Source organism: Rissa tridactyla, chromosome 6 (genome assembly GCF_028500815.1).
Source record: "Rissa tridactyla isolate bRisTri1 chromosome 6, bRisTri1.patW.cur.20221130, whole genome shotgun sequence".
Taxonomy (NCBI): domain Eukaryota; kingdom Metazoa; phylum Chordata; class Aves; order Charadriiformes; family Laridae; genus Rissa; species Rissa tridactyla.
Window position 1 is genome coordinate 60,264,916 of NC_071471.1, and position 18,663 is coordinate 60,283,578.

At 42.6% G+C, this 18,663-nt stretch overlaps 1 protein-coding gene across 1 annotated transcript in view; it reads left to right on the top strand.

Moving 5' to 3' along the window:
* SORCS3 (sortilin related VPS10 domain containing receptor 3) overlaps positions 1 to 18,663 on the top strand; it is a 303,973-nt gene that overhangs the window by 92,176 nt on the left and 193,134 nt on the right. Inside the window, 1 exon segment of the mRNA XM_054205785.1 lies at positions 6,762 to 6,829. Coding sequence (XP_054061760.1) covers positions 6,762 to 6,829 — 68 coding nt within the window.

The following is an 18,663-nucleotide window of genomic DNA, read 5'->3' on the forward strand; positions in this document are numbered from 1 at the left end:
TGTCAGGTTTTCTGTTTCTCGCTCTGCCTGCCCTGGGAGTAGGGATGGGGCATAGCTGAGACAGCGGACCCAAATTAGCCAAAGAGATCCCATACCAGCTCATCCTCAGCAATAATAACCATGGAGTAATCTTTCCAAAGTAGACATTGTTCAGAGACTGGCTCTGCATTGGTCTGCTGTGAGAGGCAGTCAGTGAATGCCTTTGTGTTGCTTGTTTTTTGGTTGGTTGGTTTTTTCTTCTTTTTTTTTTTCTCTTCGCTTATTAAACTGTCTTTGTCTGGAATTACAAGTTTTTCTCACTTGCTTTTTTGGTTCTCTTCCCCATTCCCCTACGGTGGGAGAGAACGAGTGTCTGGGTGCATGGTCAACCCACCACACATTTAAGCAAAAATGTATATCGGGTGTGTAAACCATCCTCTTCCCATCTTCTGACTGGTTATGTGGGGAAAACTAGGCTGATATTGGTGGCTTTTGCCTGAATTAGCTTTGAGTGCAGAGATTATATGAAAGACCACCTTAGCAAATTTGTCACCCTGAGTAACACTGTGAGTTTGTAAATCAGTTAATCTTTAATTATTAATTTTGTGTCTTAACCACCTCCCCCCACCCCCCAACATAAAAACCACAATCCAGAAACCTAGAAGAAAGGAACAGATAGGGACCTCCATAAAGCCGTGCTGCTGGCTTTTAGGTTCCAGAGCATTTTAAGTCAATTTGCCTTCAGCTGTGAGCAATTTACTGATACTGGCTCCCAGTAGCCTGTGGTTGTTTCCATTTTAAATTTACTTGTTGGGTGCTTTTGCTCTCGTATGGATTGGGGAAAGGCAGATGAAAATTGCCTTCGTGTGGCTGCTATGCAGTGGAGGAAAGGTTGCAAAGGTCATGGAAATAAGTCTGCAGGCAGGAAACGAAGATCCCAGCATGCCAGAGCAAGTGAGTGGAGAGCTCTCATTTTTCACGTGTAAATCTGTCCATAATCTCTGCGTTGTGCTGTGCACTGCCCAGTGCTCATCCCTTTGCTCATTATTAATTACACTCAGTAAATATGCGGACAGGGCTACTGATGAGCTGTGTTAATCTCTGTGCTGATACAGCAGTATCACTTAGGAGATGAATCTCATGAAGTGGATCAGTGCTGGCCTTTCAGATGTCTACCTGAAATGATCACCTGTTCTCTCAGGTTGCTGTGCTCTTCTCTTTCCTGTCTCTATATGAGTGTCGCCTGGTACAGGAACATGACTGCCTTTGATGTGGCGCTTTTCGGTTGTTCTGAAGTTCACTGTCAACCTGCTAAAAGAAATGCTTTTACACTCTAATTTGTGGGAAACAGAGTTATATATTCCTCTGTGGGGTATATGCAAAGCACTTTGCCAGTTTAGAATTGGCAAGGTCTGGAGGAGGTTTTAATGAACTAAAGTAGTTTCCCTTCATAGTAAAATTTTATGGGCATGAAAGATTGTTATGCCGCCAAATACTCTGAGGAGCTTATGAGCACTTTTGTGATTTATGGGCTCAGAGATTCCTAATAATTGTCTGAACAATAGGGATCCCTTCAGGGATGTGTTTCCAATATGGAATGAAACCTGGGTACCATTTCTGGTTATATTTGTTTTGCTTTCCTGCCAGTCAAGTTGTGTCAAGACTCATAGCTGCTGGATTGGGCAGTCTTGCAGACTTTCTGGTCTTATTTTAGAGAAGCGGTCCATCATATTAAATCTGGATTTAGTGGTTCAGTGTACTATACAGTGTGATGGCAGGATTTCTCAGGGCCAAAGACACTTAATCTGTATTGCAGTATAAGCCATTGAAGATAAAAAATTGACAGGGGTTGGCATTTTTGTCATGCAAGCCTTATAGCACTGTATTCAGCAGACAGTGTAGTTTTTGCAAAACAGAAATACAGACTGGGGAGAGGCACGTGTGTAAAATAAAGTGCATAAGGAATTTCTTGCAGGACTGGAACATCACTTGTTTCCAAAGAAAAAATATTTTTTCTGATTATCCTTTCTCCATCCCCACTTCTGTTGAGAAAACCAAAACAGTTTATTGAATTTTTCAGGTCATTTAGTTTTGTGTAAGCTGAGCTTGAAATTGCATTTTCCAGAGGGTTTGTATTGCCTTAAGGGAGTTGTAATTCAGCCTGGCCTATTTCCCCACTCTGTCCTGCAGGCTGGTCCGCCCTTTTTTCATTCCCAACCAGCTGAGCTGCTTGGTGCCCTGAGGGACACCTGCCCCTGGGGTGTCCTGGGAAGCGCCGTGTGGCTGTGTGGAGCCTGGCCCGTAGGAGACTGGGGGAAATTTCACATCTGAGCTGTATTCCCTGAAGTGAGCAGTATGACCCTGAAGAAAAATGCAGTACAGCATTGAGCTGACTTAAAATTAATTTTGGGGAGATTAGTTTGATGAACAGAAACAGTTTAATTTGGCACTACAAGGTTGTTTACTTTATTTTGATTAAAGAATGCCTAAGCATAAGATTTTACTGTTTCTGAATCAATATCGCTTGGAACTTTTTTCAGTTTTATTTCTTTCCCCCCGAGTACATTGTTTTTCATCTTGAAAGTTAAAGAGTGGGCATTTTCTATGGGGTGGCAATTCTAGATTTCCCTCAGTTCAGGGGAAGAAAATGTTGGGTTGTTTTTTTGTTTTTTTTTTTTTTTTTGAAATAGTACATTGAATGTGAAATCTCCAATTTTCAGTTGAATTCAGCTTTTAAAATGAAAACCATGAAGATCTTAATGCAAAATTACTGTGGCACAGAAAAGACACAGTTATTTTTTAGTGTTGACAAAAACAAGCTAAGCTTCTTCAACTACAAAATAGAAATCAGAATCAAATATCTCAGCTTGAATCAATGAGAGGTTTTTCTTTTTTGCTTTTTTCTCCTGTCAAAATTCAATTTTGGAAAATGTGTCCATTTTTCCTTACTTTTCCATTCTTTTTCAACTAATGCATTCAAGTAACAGAATGTCTTAGAAAATCTGGTACTTGCCCACTTCTCCCCTGATGTCCCTGCTTCTAGTTTGTTCTTAGCTCAGTTGGGATAACGTGTTGTGGAGGCCTCAGAATAGCCTCTTGAAACACTTTGAAGTTTCCTCTGCAGTGCTGTGTCAAAAGCACCCCATGAAAACAACTCAGGAACCAGCTGTGCCTTTCAGGCTTTGATTTTAGTCTTAACTGCATGTGACACTTCCTTAGTATTTACATTTGCTCCGTGGTCTCACGAGGCAGCGTTGTGGGGAATGCGGTTTCGCGGCTTTTCTTGGGAAGGTTGTGTGTTCAGCCCCTCCAATCCTCGCTGGTTTTCAAACTCCCAAACCATTGTAAGAGTTGCTTTTATTGAATCTGAAGTGTCTTCTCTCAAAAGGAAGGACTTGGGGGTATTGGTTGATGAGAAGCTCAACATGAGTTGGCAATGTGCACTCATAGCCCAGAAAGCCAACCGCATCCTGGGCTGCATCAAAGGAAGCGTGGCCAGCAGGGCGAGGGAGTCGGTGTCCAGCTCTGGAGCCCTCAGCACAGGAAAGACAAGGACCTGTGAGAGCAGGTCCAGAGGAGGGCCACAAACATGGTCGGAGGGCTGGAGCACCTCTCCTATGAAGACAGGCTCAGAGAGTTGGGATTGTTCAGTCTGGAGAAGAGAAGGCTCTGGGGAGACCTTATTGCGGCCTTCCAGTACCTGACGGGGGCCTCCATGAAAGATGGGGAGGGACTCTTTATTGGGGAATGTAGTGATAGGATGAGGGGCAACGGTTTTAAACTGAAAGAGGGTAGATGTAGACTAGGTATAAGGAAGAAACTTTTTACAATGAAGGTGGTGGAACACTGGCACAGGTTGCCCAGAGAGGTCGTAGATGCCTCATCCCTGGAAACACTCAAGGTCAGGTGGGACAGAGTTTTGAGCAATGTGATCTAGTGAAAGGTGTCCCTGCTCATTGCAGTGGGGTTGGAACTAGATGGTCTCTAAGGTCCCTTCCAAGTCTAACCATTCTATGATTCTATGAAAAGTAAGACAGGACAGGGTGGAGGCCGTGTCAGGTTGTGATGCCAGTGTGTTGCCTGGCCTGGACATAAGTGGTGAGTGGTTTTTACGGACAGGTTGCTGTAGGTGACTGTACTGTGTATTATGACTGCCTCAGGCAACTTCTGCTATTTCCTGTGACCCTTTGTGAGATTTAACTGCAAAGGAGTGCTCGTGCTTTTGCTTTCCGTGCATTAACAACAGGCGGAGCTGGATTTTTGTTAGTCTTCCTGGGCGAAAATCCACAAAAGCCATACTAAACAACGTGCTTTTACTTTGGATTTATACGCAGGAGCTGAGTAGGATTCAAACTACTCCTGTAAAGCTGGTGTTATTCTGTGGTTTGCAGGGTTTATAATGGATAAGTGATACCTTCAAAAATATAGGGCATAGGAGATCTGGGGAGAGGCACACAAAGAGCTAGGAGAGTATGGATGCTGCCTGCAGTCGTAATTGCAATTTGAGGTAGAATTGCTCTGTTGAAAATTGACCAGGACATGAAGATTTTATTTAATATGTTTAGGGCTGGATTCGGGATCCACCGAAATCAGCAGAAGTCATCCTGCTGTCTTCTATGCGATTAAGCTCTGAGACAGGAAAACTCGCTGTGTGAAACCTTGCTGTATTTGTGAGAAGGGTGTCATTTTGGGCAGGGCAGGCCTTGTGCTGTGGTGCATGGCTTCCTAGGGACTCTCGAGAGGAGTCCTGTCTGAGCCCTGTGGGAATATAGGGAACACTTAAAAAATCACATCAGGTTTTAGCTGGGAGCAGGCTGCACTGCTTCCCCCCGCTGGTGTAAGGGGAGGGAGTAACCAAACCTTGATTGCTGCATCTTGCAGATGGCTTACCCCCTTGTATGGGAAGGCGTGTGCAGGATTTAAGTTGCGATAAAAAGGATATGTCCTTATTTTCCCCACTGCACAGCATCAGTTTAGGCTGACATGGGCTCGCATATGCTGACTCAAGTCTGCCTGGCAGGTTTCTTTTCACAGCCTGCTGGAAGCAGCTTGGCTTTTATCTTCCTCCTAAAGGTCTCTGTGTGGGGAAATAAAGGGACAAAATGTAATCGGGGATGGAGAAAGTGAATCCAGTAGAGAGAGGGATGCTCAGAGCATCTATTCTAAAGCCATTAAGTTGGGCGCTGAGTGCATAGTCACGTACCAAGGTCCCTTACAATTTGAACAGGTCTCTTCCCGGTATTATGCTGACGGTAACCGACTGCTGCAGCTGTTGTGATATTGATTAATCCTTTGGCATTTTTCTGCAAAGCTTTAAATTCCTCACGCAGCAGCCTTTCAGCTGGGAAACCCAAATGAAAGGTGTGGTGGGTCCCACTGCTGTGGGAGGAGGAAGAGGGAGGGAGATGTGGATTTTGTAGTAAAAAGATCCTCGTTGCATAGGAAAACATTAATGAACCCAACCCTTTGGGTCACATCTCTCATTTGGACCTATCTTTTAGCCAAACTGTGAAGTACCTGTTAACAAAACAAAAACCCCCAAGTATTTACTAAAAATTTCTCTAGATGCTTTCACAGCTCAAGCAGATAAAAGGGAAACTAGCCTGTTCTTGAACCCTGCAAGGAGGAAACAATGCTGAAATGTTAAAATGATGCAAAACAAAAATGAAGAGTTGCCCCAGAGCTCTTCCTGAGCCTGGTCCCATAGAATCCGAGGGAATGAGAAGTGTAACATTAGTTATGCTAAAAAAGCAAGGAGCAGATGCTCAAATGCCCTTAACTTCCAGTGAGGAACCTCCATTCTTTCTGCAGAGGTTCTCATCCCGTTTGAGCCTGGGAGCTTGCAGAGAGGCTCACAGGTTTTCGGAGTGCAGAGCGGCCTTTCTGGGAAAGAAAGGCATTGGGCAATGTAGCTGGTAACTAGGAGGATTACGTTTGCCTGTGAAATCTGAGGTCAGAGCACCAAGGATATCCGAGGGAAGCTGTATTCCCCTGTGGTCCCCCATGTACTGCTTAACTCCCCTCTCCTCCTACCTCAGTTTTGCAAGGGCATGACTTGGGAGTGTTTGTGGCTCACCAGGAAGTAAGTGGGTCCTGAAGGCTCTGACTGTCCTTGAGCACTGAAGATACAGCTGGAGTTTTGTCTTGCTCAGCATCTAAGCTGAATGTCATGCTCTGTGTCCATCTATTTTATGACCGCATAAAGGTGATAGCATGTGGAAATTCCCATGTTCCTGGGGTCAGTGAGAGCAGATGGAGAATAACAAAGCTCATTCTGGGCAAAACGGACCATTTTGCTGGATGGGAATCTTCATAAACAAACTTGCAAATTCTTTCCATGGAGACTCACCAATTTGTGGTAGCACCTTGAGAAACAGAGAAAGTCGACTAATTTCTGATTGGGCGGTTGAGTTAACAAGGGCGCATCTGATTCCATCCCTGACCTTGAATAACCATGGTTGTAGACAGGGCAGCTTACAATGTTCAGTTAATTCCTGTTGGCATGTTTTATTTCAAATGCAAAACATTTTGAGATATAAAATAAATGTTACTGGTTACATGATACATTAAGCTAATGAATTTCTTTTTTGTTTTTTTTTTTTTTTTTTTTTAAACTTACTTGATCCTATAATACCACAACTTTAATGGATAAGTGCTAAGCTCTCCTTTGGGTGATTTCAGATGCTTTGCATATTGTTACACAGTCTAAAGGAAAACTCTTCTTTTTTTTTCCCCCCTCTTTCTTTTCCCTTTCTCTTCCTCCCTCCCTTTCCCCTCCCTAGGTGATTCTCATTCTGACAAAGCTGTATGACTTCAACTTGGGAAGTGTTACGGAGAGCTCACTGTGGAGGTAAGTGGATTATAGAAATCACAGCAACTGGCATGGAAGGGTTGCACTGTGTCTCTTGTAAAATTGGAGGCTGAGCAAGGGGAGGAGGCAGGAGGGAATCTGAGATAACTGGAGTTGCCTTTTGGAAAAGGGACCCGTGATTAAGAACACATTGCTTTAATGAAGTGGGGTCTGCAAACGAGAGGGTTTCTTGATGTGTGGGTATTTCCCTGGCACACAGAGGAGCTTGGTTTCATTCTTGCCTTTGAGTGTCCTTAGACAAGTCCCTGCTGTGAGGCTGGCAGTGAGAACACTCTCTATAGATGGTACGTGCTTGCTGGAACAGTGCCCAAGTTGGTGTACAACACAGTGTGTGATATGATCTTAGCTGATCTTACATGTGTTCCTCAACCCTGTGAGCTGAGATGGTCATCTTGGCATGAATCTGTGTTGGCTTGCGCTGTAAGGACAGTAGCCACTAAAGGACTAGAGATATCACAGGGAGATGCTGGTGTCTTCTCCACTCTGCATAGACTCAGATTTGCCTAAGTACCTGCCATGCTTGTAGTCTGGCATGGGTGATGGAGTTTCCTGGCCTGGGGGAAGCACGCTGCTGGACAGAGTGTGTGTTTGAAAGTATCTCTGTGTGTTTAATAAATAAACACATTTTTAAAAAATCCCCTCCCCCAGCCAAAAAAAACCCCAAACCCACCCCTATAAGTAAGTAGGCCAGTTCCTTGATGTCTGAGATCACTGATAGTTTCTACTTGGTGGGGATTGCTCTTCCTCCTAACATCCTCCTGCCTATGGTGTGGAAAGGGTATGCCTTTAACAGAATTTTTATTTGGTGTTTTTTACCCTAAGAACAAATAATTAAAAAAAAAAAAAAGGCAGATGCGGCTGGGGGAGACCAAGTGCCTTGTGTCAGACTTACCTGGTGCATTGCAGCTATTGTGCAATCTGCTGAAAGTGTAGTTGGTGGAACTACGTTGTAGTGGTGCCATTGGTGTCAATGCATTGTAGCCGTTGCTCTGGGCGTGAGCAGCTTCTTGGCAGATGGTCTCCCATACTTCTTTCTTCCCAGATAATTTAAAAGCCCCTGTTTGGAGCAGACTTTCAGCATGTGCTGCAGGTTTATTTCTGTTAATGTATTTAAGGGTTAATTGTTCAGTAGAGCTCTTGAAACTTCTCAATTTGCACAGTACTTCCAAAGCCTAATTGCGCTGTACCATGGTAATCTGAAAAAGTATAAATAACCGTGCAGCTAATAAGAGAGAACAGAGTCATTTCCACTTACCCTGGTACTTTTCAAGGTATTAAAGCCTTAAAAAACTTTTGCTTCTTTACCTAACAAGTACAAATGGCACTGTGATTGTACTTTAAATGTAATTGCCAAGCAATCTGCTCTGCATAAATAATGTAACAAGCAGGCAAATCCTGTCCTAATACTGAACTCACAGCATCACCTGAGCTCTGCAGAAAGGTAATAGCAGCATCCCTTTTGGAGTTTTCCCAGAGTGATGGAAATGTAGTCCATCATCAGTACAACTGAATGCATCCAGTACTCAGTCAGCTGGGGAAACGCGCTGATTTGTGAGGCTGTTTCAGTGTGTTCTGGGACATTTCTGCATCTTTTCTGCAGTGAAATAGGGCTAGTGTGGGGCCTAGAGACTCAGAGACGTTGAGAAGTCAGAACCTCCTGAGTTCTCTTCCAAGGTCTGGGAGGAAAGCTCAGGGTAAGAGCTAGTAGGCAGAGCTCCTGGGCTCTGAACCTTGGTTTCCCACCTGGAAAATTTAGGATTAAGCCATGTTGTACTTCAGAGGGGAGTGTGAAGTCTCAGAAAGCAGCTATGAGTTTCTTTGGAAAGGACATTGTAGAAATGCAAACAGATACTAAGTGGAAGCAATCAGCCAAGAGAAAGACTCCTTTTCTCAGGATTTGCTGTTCTATTTGCCCATTAAGGCCACTGAATCTTTGCATTATTTAAATCAGTACTTTTCAATATTTTCTTTTAATTTTTGAGACCCTGAAAATTTCAAAAGGAGGATCTGTCTTTGCAGAGTGAATAAGCTTCTAGCGATAAGTTTGCTTTCCTTAGATAATCTTTGTAGACTCCTTCAAAGCCATCTTTGAGCCCCCAGAACTGGTGGGTCACAAACTGAATGCAACTGTCAAGTAATTATCAGAAGGAGGTCTGGACATTTCCAGGTAGGTTTTGGTTTTTTTTTTTTTCCCCCCTCTCTTCCTGTTTTTTGGGAATACGATACATCCTTTCTGCTAACCGGGATTCTTGCCCATCTGAGCAGTGGTGCTGGGAGATATCTATCCCAAATGCTTGGCAAATACAGTTGCTTCCACAAGGGAGGAGTGGCTTTTGTGTCAGAGAGCAATGAATCACACGGCAGTGCTTCAAAGGATGCTGAGATAGAGCAGAGTGCAATGCAATCTCCAAATATCATCTTGCCTCCGCTTACTTCATGCATCAAAAGCTTCTTCTCAGTTCCCCCTGGGTTATAGCATGAGAGGCTTCTTTTAATGGAAAACTGAATTGCCATATAAGAGAAATTTCTAATCCCTGCATCTAAATACAAAGACAAGTAAATCAATGAGAAAACATCCTGAATGTAATTAAAAAAGGGAGTGAGAGCAAGAGAGGAGAATTAAAAGTTACATTGGAAGCTGCTCCTATATCAGGCTGATAGGAGCTTAGACAGAGGAAATGCTAGTCAGCATTTGAATGCAGGAGCACAGGCATTGCTCTAATAAGCAAATCCACGATTCTGCCCCCCCCCCCCAAAAAAAAAAAAAAAAAAATCACAGGAAAGGCCACCATTGCTACTGAAGCAGCCAGCTTCAAGGAAAAGACACACACTTGGTCACACCGCTCCCCCTTGTGAATGCTGTATCTCTTCTTGGCTACAAGAGATCAATGTCAGTTGTTCAGATTTTTGTTTTTCCCACCAAGTTGAGTGGAGGTGATCATTTTCCTCCAGTGAAAGGAAACTACTTTATTGTGGCTGTAGTTGCTGTGATGGTGTGAGACATCAGAATTCGTGGGGAGAGATCTTTTCGTAGGTCAGCAAACCTAACTGTAAAAATTATTTAATTATTTAAGCTTTTCAGGCATGCAAACCCTTCATCAGTTCTCATTGCCTAGCAAAATACCTAATTGCGTAGTTGAGAATCCAGCTACATCCTGCCTGCTTTAAGTAAAATTTGGATTAAGGGTTGGACATAAGCTTTTGGTAGAATTCCCCCTGATCCCCGCTCCCCCAACACTTCTTGTCCATCAGCAAAAGGAAAACAGTTCTCCCTCTTAATGCCTAGACTTCTGAAGTACTGATCTGAAGTATTGTTGGAGCACCTCTAATTCCCAAAACCTCTGTAGGCCAGGGTCCCTGCATCAAACTTAACTGCCCATGATGAACGGCAAGCACACAGGTGTGATCTGTTGTCAAAGATGAACTCCCTCTGTAAAGACTAGGGGCCAGGCTGCTTCACAGGCATCGTAGTCCAAGAAGGCATCTGTTGAACAGAGGAGAATGAAAGGGTTAGATATGCAGACACGGTGTCTAAAAGGCTCTGTTCATAACCAAAAGGTGAAAGGTTGGGTGGATTTTTTTTTTTTGCCTATTTTTCTGTTGAAAATCTCAGAGAAATTTTATTAGGAGGAGGAAAGAAGGGAAGGTCTATTCAGTGGCTTATTTCTTCAAGTATGTGTGTTTGTAACACTTCCAGATCTGACCATAGAAATTGTGATTGTGATAAATGAGTTTTGGTTTCAGGTGTATGTTGTATTCGGGTATATTACATGGGGAGCTCTGTAGGTTGTAGGTAGCAAGTCCTTTCATTAGTTAGTCTTGTTGCTGTCCAGTTGTTTCCTTCTTGTGTTGTGAGTGTAAATAAACAGGAGGAGGAATTTATCAAGCTCTTTCTCTTATTCTGTGGGCCTCACAGGTTTTACAAGCAAAGGAAGAGCCTTGTGAACATTTTCTTGCTTGTTGCTAATCCTGTCACCTGTTTAAGCTGTACGGTTTTGAGATAGGGTTATGTGAATGTGCCATTCTGAATAAGTATTTAAAGTTGCTATTGTAATATTTAAAATGTTTTCAACTGTTTTAGCCAGTGTGGGTTGAGCAGTTACTTCTGCTAAGATAACGGGAATAAAAGTTTTTCCACTGTTGCCTTTTTTAGTATCCTGGAACAGTTGTATTTATTTGGATTGCAGTAGCTAAAAAGACAGCCTCCATCCCAAGGGAGCTTTCAATCTCAGATGAAGACAAAGAGACAACGGGGTGATAGAGCAGACAGGAGAAGTGCAAGTTAGCAGGGTGGTATTTATGATCAATGCGATAGCCATGACTGCAACACATCAGCTAATTAGGCAGTGGGGAGTAGTTCAGGTTTTCTTTCAAAGTGCAAGCACTTGCATGTGTCAGCTCTGAGTCCCCCTGCTACCATTTTACCCACCTTTGATGGGTCCCCTGGAGTTCCCCTCCTCTGGCTGTGGTCCCAGCTAAATTGTCTGATGGTACATAATGCCGGCCCATGCATTAACCCATACTCAAAATCATGACTGACTCTTTCTGCTTAAGAGGCTAAAATGCTGATGAAGGAATTTTTGCTTATATTCTTTCTTGTTTTCTTGTTTATTAACCAAGAAATTATGTTTCCATGGCAGCAGTCAAAAATCCCCAAGCATTTTTTTACTCTTGTGGCTGCTGTGCCTGAAGAGGTTGGTCTGTTGTTTTAGCTTCTGTGGTGAGTTTAAAAATAAAAGAAAAACACTTTTAGTTTTTAACAGAGGCAGCTGCAAAACACAGCAGCTGCAACTCCTAGCTTGGAGCTAGAGGAGTAAAACCTCTCAGCTTGGTCCAAGCTGCCTTATGTCTTGCTTTGCTCCTTCATTTAGTTCTGTTTGAATTACCAAAGGGCTTTACATTGTTTCCTCCTATGTCCTTGCCTTTTAAGTCTTCCACAGGCTCCAGAGACATCAGCATATTTCAGTGTAGCCCTTGCATTTGTTTCCTTTGCGAAGTTTCACAGCTCCTGCCGATTCCTGTGCCCTAGGTGCCTGTGTTGCAAAGGGAGCTGGCTTCGGATAGGGCTGCTCTGTCGGTGTGAAATGGTGAACGTGATGTGAAATGCCATGTCTCCCCTTTGGTAACTGGGCCTTAGTCTCCTTACTTCAGATGTAGCTGCCCCTAACATAGGTGAGTAAGAAGGCAGGGTTGAGGCGATTCAATAAGCCTGGCACAAATTTCCATATCATCCTCTGTGAAACAAGCTGAACCTGAAATAGATCATGGCACAGACAGAGCTGCCTTAAAAGAGTGTTCCTATCCCAGTGGCAATGCCTTACTTAGTCTGGCAGCTTCTGGTTTGTGCCACAGCCTCTTGCTCAGCACTGGTCAGGCTCCACACGTTTTGCAATGGGACATTGCAGTTTTTCTGGAATTTGCTGTATTGAAATGCAGTCTCCAGACAGCCACCATGACCTGCTAACATCTCCCCGCAGTATTGTCAAATTTGATTACATTTATTGTTTTTCACTTTTGTGCTGACAACATGCATTTTAGATACATGTTATTTTCGGAGGACTGTATTCAGGCATAAAATTAATGGAGCTGGTTTTCAAAGTAGTAATGCTTCCCATTATTGCATCTTATTTGGCATTTTTAAATAACACTGCAAAGTGCAGAAATCCTGTGCTGATGAAGAGAAAGGTTTCTCGTATCTGCAATTAGCTGTCAGGGCACGGAGAGAAGAAGCCAGCTTGGTGTGCAAGCACATCCCTGTATTTGAAAACCAGGGTGCCCAAAAGTTTGGCAACTCCACTGTTGCTGTTTGTTAGAGTGTACAAATAGCTTAGCTCAATGATGGCTATTTTTTTTCAGGCTATGGGAGCCACCTGTCAAAATCTTTGTGGTTGAGAGGTGCTAGGTGCAGACTAAGTTTGCAGTTCCTCATTCCCTTTGTTCTTCGGCAATAGATGACTGCAATGTGAGGTGAGAGTTATTCCCCAGAGCTCCCAGCACCCTGAGTTGCAATTAGTGTGGGTCTTCATCAGCATCCCAGAACAATGCAATTCTTAACCTCTAGTATGCTTGCTGATTTGTGTTTTCCCTACAGAGGGGTGATTCAGTTTATCCTGGCTCAGAGCAGTGTGGCTGTCAATCATAGATGCCATCTTGGCATGGGAACCACGCTTGAGCTATTTGGGAGATGCACGGTAGTGGCATGTTGGCCCATTCCTGAGCTCGCTGCTGCCAAATGAAGATCATGGCCATTTAATAAAGACAAGTTCCTTGGCCCAAAGAGCTGGGTAAGTCAATACCTGCGAAGAATAGAAAATGCAACATTCTTGAGCCAAGTGAAAATTTCTTCTTTGCTGTTATGGCTAAATTCCTGCTTATTTTGGAGAAACAGGCTGATATCTTCCTCAGGCTGACATACCAGGTTTGGCAGAGGCTCCTGACAACTGTACTTGTCCAGCTGCACAGGTGTTATGGCAGGCATCAGAAAGTGGGTCTTAGTTAACGAACAGAAGCAAGAGAGAAAGCTTTACAGGTGAAAATATCAGCAAGGAGAGAAATTAATGAGTAAAGGGCATTGCATTAAGTTACGCTGCATGGATGCTAAATGTTCACAAAAGGATGTACATACAATGGCTTTTCTGTGCTCTTTTCGTAACTATAAGAGCGTTAAGGGAGTGACTTAACTTTGCTGGTTTTGATGGTTTAGGGGTGTTATCTGTGACAAGAATGTTAGAAGTCGCTAGTTATCAGATGGTGATAACAATTATCCCACTGTATAAGTGAAGCCATTTGAGGTAACTAATTATGACCTGATTCAAAATGCTTTTCTGGTTTGAGGTTATTCATCATCCTTCTAGTGGCTTTCCAAAGACCTAAGCAAGTCTTTTATTGTGGACTTCAGGAATTGTACGTAAGAGATTGTTTTGATTTGCTTGGGCTGTGTGGCTCGATGTGAAAGTCCCTGGGAATTAAAAAAAAAAAAAAAAAAAAAAAAAAAAAAAAAAAAGAAAATTCAAGGAACAGAATGAACCGTATGTTTAGCCCCCCTCGAATGTCCCAGACAGTCTCAGGTGTTGTCCAGAGCACACATTCTTTGCAGTTTGGAATGGAAGGAGATGCTGTCATTGCACAAATGGATAATGTGAATTAAAACTGTTTTAAATGCTTGTTTTGGGGACCAATCATGAAAATTAATATGTTTATCTTAAATTCAGGGCTATGTTTAGAGTTAGGTAAACTCAGAAGTTTCATTTATCTCCTTCTCATTGCTTCCTTAGCTCTAGTATATCCCACTGGATTTTTCCACAAGGGAATAGTAAGGTTCACACCTCTACTAATCATACTAACATTGCCTCAGAGATGGAGGGGATCAAGGTGGGCAATGCAAAATCACAGGCAAAGTAGTAGCCCAGCAAATGTGAGTCTAAAAGCCTTTGTGTGTGCCTTGGGGTGGCGTGTAGATTGAAGTTCTACCTTTGCTTATTAAGATGCCTTAGTCATCTTGTTTCATGGAGCTCATTTGTCTTCTGTGAACCAGCCTTCTGGCTGGTCCATTTGTTGTGTCTCTTAATTGCTCCATCAATGACCTTTCTGTGGGGGTGGGGATATCATCAGACAGGGGACCTTTTGGATTTATTAATTTTTTGTTTGCCAAGAAAGCTCTGAGACTAATTGCCAAGACTTCCCAGAAGATATTAGTTTACAAATTTTAATGACACTTATGATTTATTAATGTGCTTCCCCCTGCATCTGCTCATCCCTATTCCTTGGTGAAATTCCTGCTGAATCGGAGAGAATTAATAAAAACAGAACTGCAGATTGTAATGGTGTTTTAGCTAGGCTCTTAATTAAAAACTTTTACCCGTGTTCAGAGTGCTTTATTCATATCCACAATTCTCTGAAGACAGGGGTAAGTCTTGGCTTTGACTACGTTCTGCCCCAGAATCTCCATTTGGCGAGGGTTTTGCCTGTCTGTCCATGGAGGCGGCACAGAGGTTCACATTTACGTGTGCGTGTAACTCACTGTTCAACGTGTGCTGCACATCCCTGCTCTGTGCTTCCTCCATGGATCTTTTGCAGCCTCAAAGTGGGGCTGCTTTGCCGAAGTTGTCGACCTTCAAACATGGGAGGACTGGGCTGGTCACTAATGATGGATGCTGCAGATATGTTTGTGTGAGAAATGTGTTAGGTAAATAGGTCTAGAAAGGTCATGTGGTTGAACATCAGTTTTGATCTCATAGATAACTGGGTTATTGGGCTGTTCCTGTTAATAAGTAGGCCTGGGAATTTTCATATACATCTTGTTTTCTGGCTGGAGACAGGGAGGCAAGAAAAGGCAATTTGTCAAATTCCAAACTTTTTGAGGGAATGTTCTTAAGACAAATGTGGAATTCCAGATAAAATGTAGATAGGACAAAAGTAAGCTCTGTTTTGTTTTCGTTTTCCATGTTTCACGTAAGAGCGCCAACCAGCAATTTCTCTTTTCCTCTCTCCCTCGTAACTGTTGAATTACTTATACTCCGCAAAAGAGCTCCAACAGGAGAGACTGAGAATCTCTCCGGGGAGAGACTGGTACTAATCTTATGTGTGGAAGACTCAAGTTCAAGCCCTTGCTCTGGATAAGTATAAAGGGAAGTGCTTTTTTATTCTGCAAGTAATTAAATTGTGAAACTCATTGCTACAGGATGTTGTGAGGCAGAAATAATAAAAGTGTAAATGGGTTTCAAAAGGGGATTCAGTGAATTAATGGAGGATATTTCTGCTGGTGGCTGTTAAACATGATCACACGGCAGTAGCCTGTGGCTTACATTAATTATTTTATGATGTGACATTCAAGGAACAGACAGGTCTACAGCTTTTGGATCAGTGTTGCAGAAACGTCACCCATTTTTTGTTATCTGTTCTTCAGCACTAAGTTATTCATGCTTTAGGTTTTCTAATGGAATAGCTGGGATTGTACTGGAGACATGATATGCCACAATATTTCAGTGCTTTTGGGATTTGGAGATCATGAAGTTAAGAGAGCTGGGGGAGAGACCATAGGAAGAATCAGGCTGCCTTTTATCTCTTCCTTATACTTTTCCTAGAATATTCTGTGGCAGATTATCAGGCAATACAAATTTTTCATCTGATCTACTGTGGGTGTCTTATTCAACCAAAGGATTTGGGTCTCCTTCACCACAGGTAGGTTCTCCATCCATTGCCCAACTAGTGATTGTCTTGGACGCTATCACATTTTCTTAGTAAAGCTATTTTATTAGATTAAAAGCATACTTTGTAGTTTAGAAAAAAAACACAAACCATAACCCCCTACCCCACCCCCAAACAACAAAACCCCAGACTGACGTAGTTTAATTTTCCAGACAAGTCCTTTCAGACACAGAACTGGCTGTGACAGTGTCTAGATCTCTAGTCTTTCCATTCCAGAAAACTAGATGATAGAATGGGAAATTTAGGGAATTTAATGCCAAAGAATGTTTCTGGTGCTGATTAAAAGGTGTTCTAGGGAGCTGGAAGAATATGCTTGTTGCTGCTTTCTCAGGCTACGTATGCTATATTTCATCAAGTTTTTCTGTCGTTGTTAATGAATTTCTTTAATTATGAGCTCCTCAAGAAGGGAGACATCCTATCTCATCGGAAATGAATCTTGAGCTGAGGTCATGTTCCCAGGCATTTAGTCCTGGGGCTTTGGTGGAGGATGTCAGAGGAAGATTTGCCAAAAGCAATGTGTTTTTCAAGCATCGCAGTCCCTGTGAAGTCATCTTGTCAGGGATGGCAGGTAAAGTATGTTTGTAGTGCTTTGCCTACTTGTTTAGAAAAGAAGCAAGGCTTCTTTTCGGGAGGGAGTTTGTAGCCAAGAACCTGCTGTTGCAGATCCTGTGGGTGTTGTGACTGTTGCTGCATCAGCAGAGCTGCATCTGTTAACAGGAATTGGCTATTGCATCTCTTCTTTATCATTTGAAGCAGCAATTCCTTTGCTCTCATTAGAGAGCTGCTCCTTTTGTTGAGTTATCTCATCTTACATTCTAATTAGATTTGGATGCCGACTGCAAAACTTTTTGCAGGAAGCCACACTTAAAGATGAATTTGTTTTGGCCTTACTAATGGCTTCTTCTGATCACTCTTTACTGTGCAGGGGAGTTTTGCTGGCACAGATTAGTAGCGGATGCATTCAATGTGGATATGTGCCAATATTAATGAAAACCACACATTAAATTAACTTATAAATATGCAAATAGATAATTGCAAAATAAGAACTTTCATAATAAATTACGTAAGAACTTTCCTACTAGATCTGATCTAGTAAGACTTGGAAAGCCTGAAAAGAGGTGCTGAGGAAAGAATATGAAAAAATCTTACAAAATTATGTGGTGTGGATAGGGTCCTTACTAAAGCAATTGGGTGGAGCATCTCTCATATGGGGAAAGGCTGAGAGAGCTGGGATTCTTTAGCCTGGAGAAGAGAAGGCGTGTGTGTGATCTCATCGATGTGTGCAAATGCCTGAAAGGAGAAGAAATAACTGAAAGAAGACAGAGCTGTTGTCTTTTCAGTGGTGCCCAGTGACAGGACAAGAGACAATGAACGTGCACAAACTGAAACTCAGCAGTTTCCCTCTGAATATCAGGAAACCTTTTTTTACTGTGCAGTTGACTGAGCACTGGCATAGGTTGCCCAGGGAAGTTGTGGAGTCTCCACCCTTGGAGATATTCAAAAGCCACCTGGACTGGGCCTGTACAGTAGGCCGTAGGTGGCCCTGCTTGAACAGAGGGTTGGACTAGATGAGCTCCAGAGGTCTTTTCCAACGTCAACCATCCTGTGATTCTGTGAAGAATAAAGGGACATTGGACAAAGGTTCAGAACAAGTAGAAGAATTTGTTTCTTAGGACAACATGTAGTTAATCTGTGAATTTCTCTGGAGCATGTTTTGGTAGGTAAAGTTCACATGGGTTCTAGTGGAGTCTAGACGAGTCCCTAGAAGCAAAAAAAAAACCAAAACACCAAACACCTCACAAGAATTGTATTACATGTAGAGACTTTATTTGTGGCTCAGAAAGTCCCCTGGCCTCTGATCAGTCAGGGTTGGATCAGGAGCCAGCAGGTTCTTGCACTGAGCAGCTTCTGTGTTGGTGTGGGACGTGGTTCCCCTGTTCACACCAAACCTAGGCTTTACATCAGCTTACGTGACTTGTTTCTCTTTGAGTGAGCTGTTCTTTTCCTTTCTCTTCCCTTCTCCCTCCTCCCTCAACTTTTCTTTTCTTTCCAATTAGGCTTGGGACCAAGTCATATAAATCTTTGATGCTTTGTACTGTGGCTGGTAGAATTTAGTACTTTAACATGGGTTGTGTCTGTTTGTATTGGTGTTTTATTATGTTGTGTGCTTTTTTTTTTTTCCCCTCAAATGCACTGCCATTTTATAACGGCTATAAATAATCTGAAGGATGGAGAAACATTGTTAAAAAACGTGCAAGAAATCCTTCCATCTTTCTTTTAGTTTGGTCTCTCTCTCTCATTATCTCTGCTGTACATTCGTTAGCCTTCTAATGAAGTTAGTAAGTGCCCAGTATCAAGCGGTCACTTCTCCAAATAATGTTTACAAAGGGCTACATTCCCCCAGACTGGAAGGCAGCTTTTGATTTATTTACTTACCACATGTTCTTCATCTGTAAAATCTGTCAGCCCGTTCTTTTACAGTATATGCCTGACCAAGTAAAAATGAAAGCTCTTGTAAACTACTACATCGTAGGAAGCTGGTGCATTTTTACATGTAGGGTTCCTGCCTCTGAATTAGAACTGTAAAAGGTTAGTGAGGCCATTCC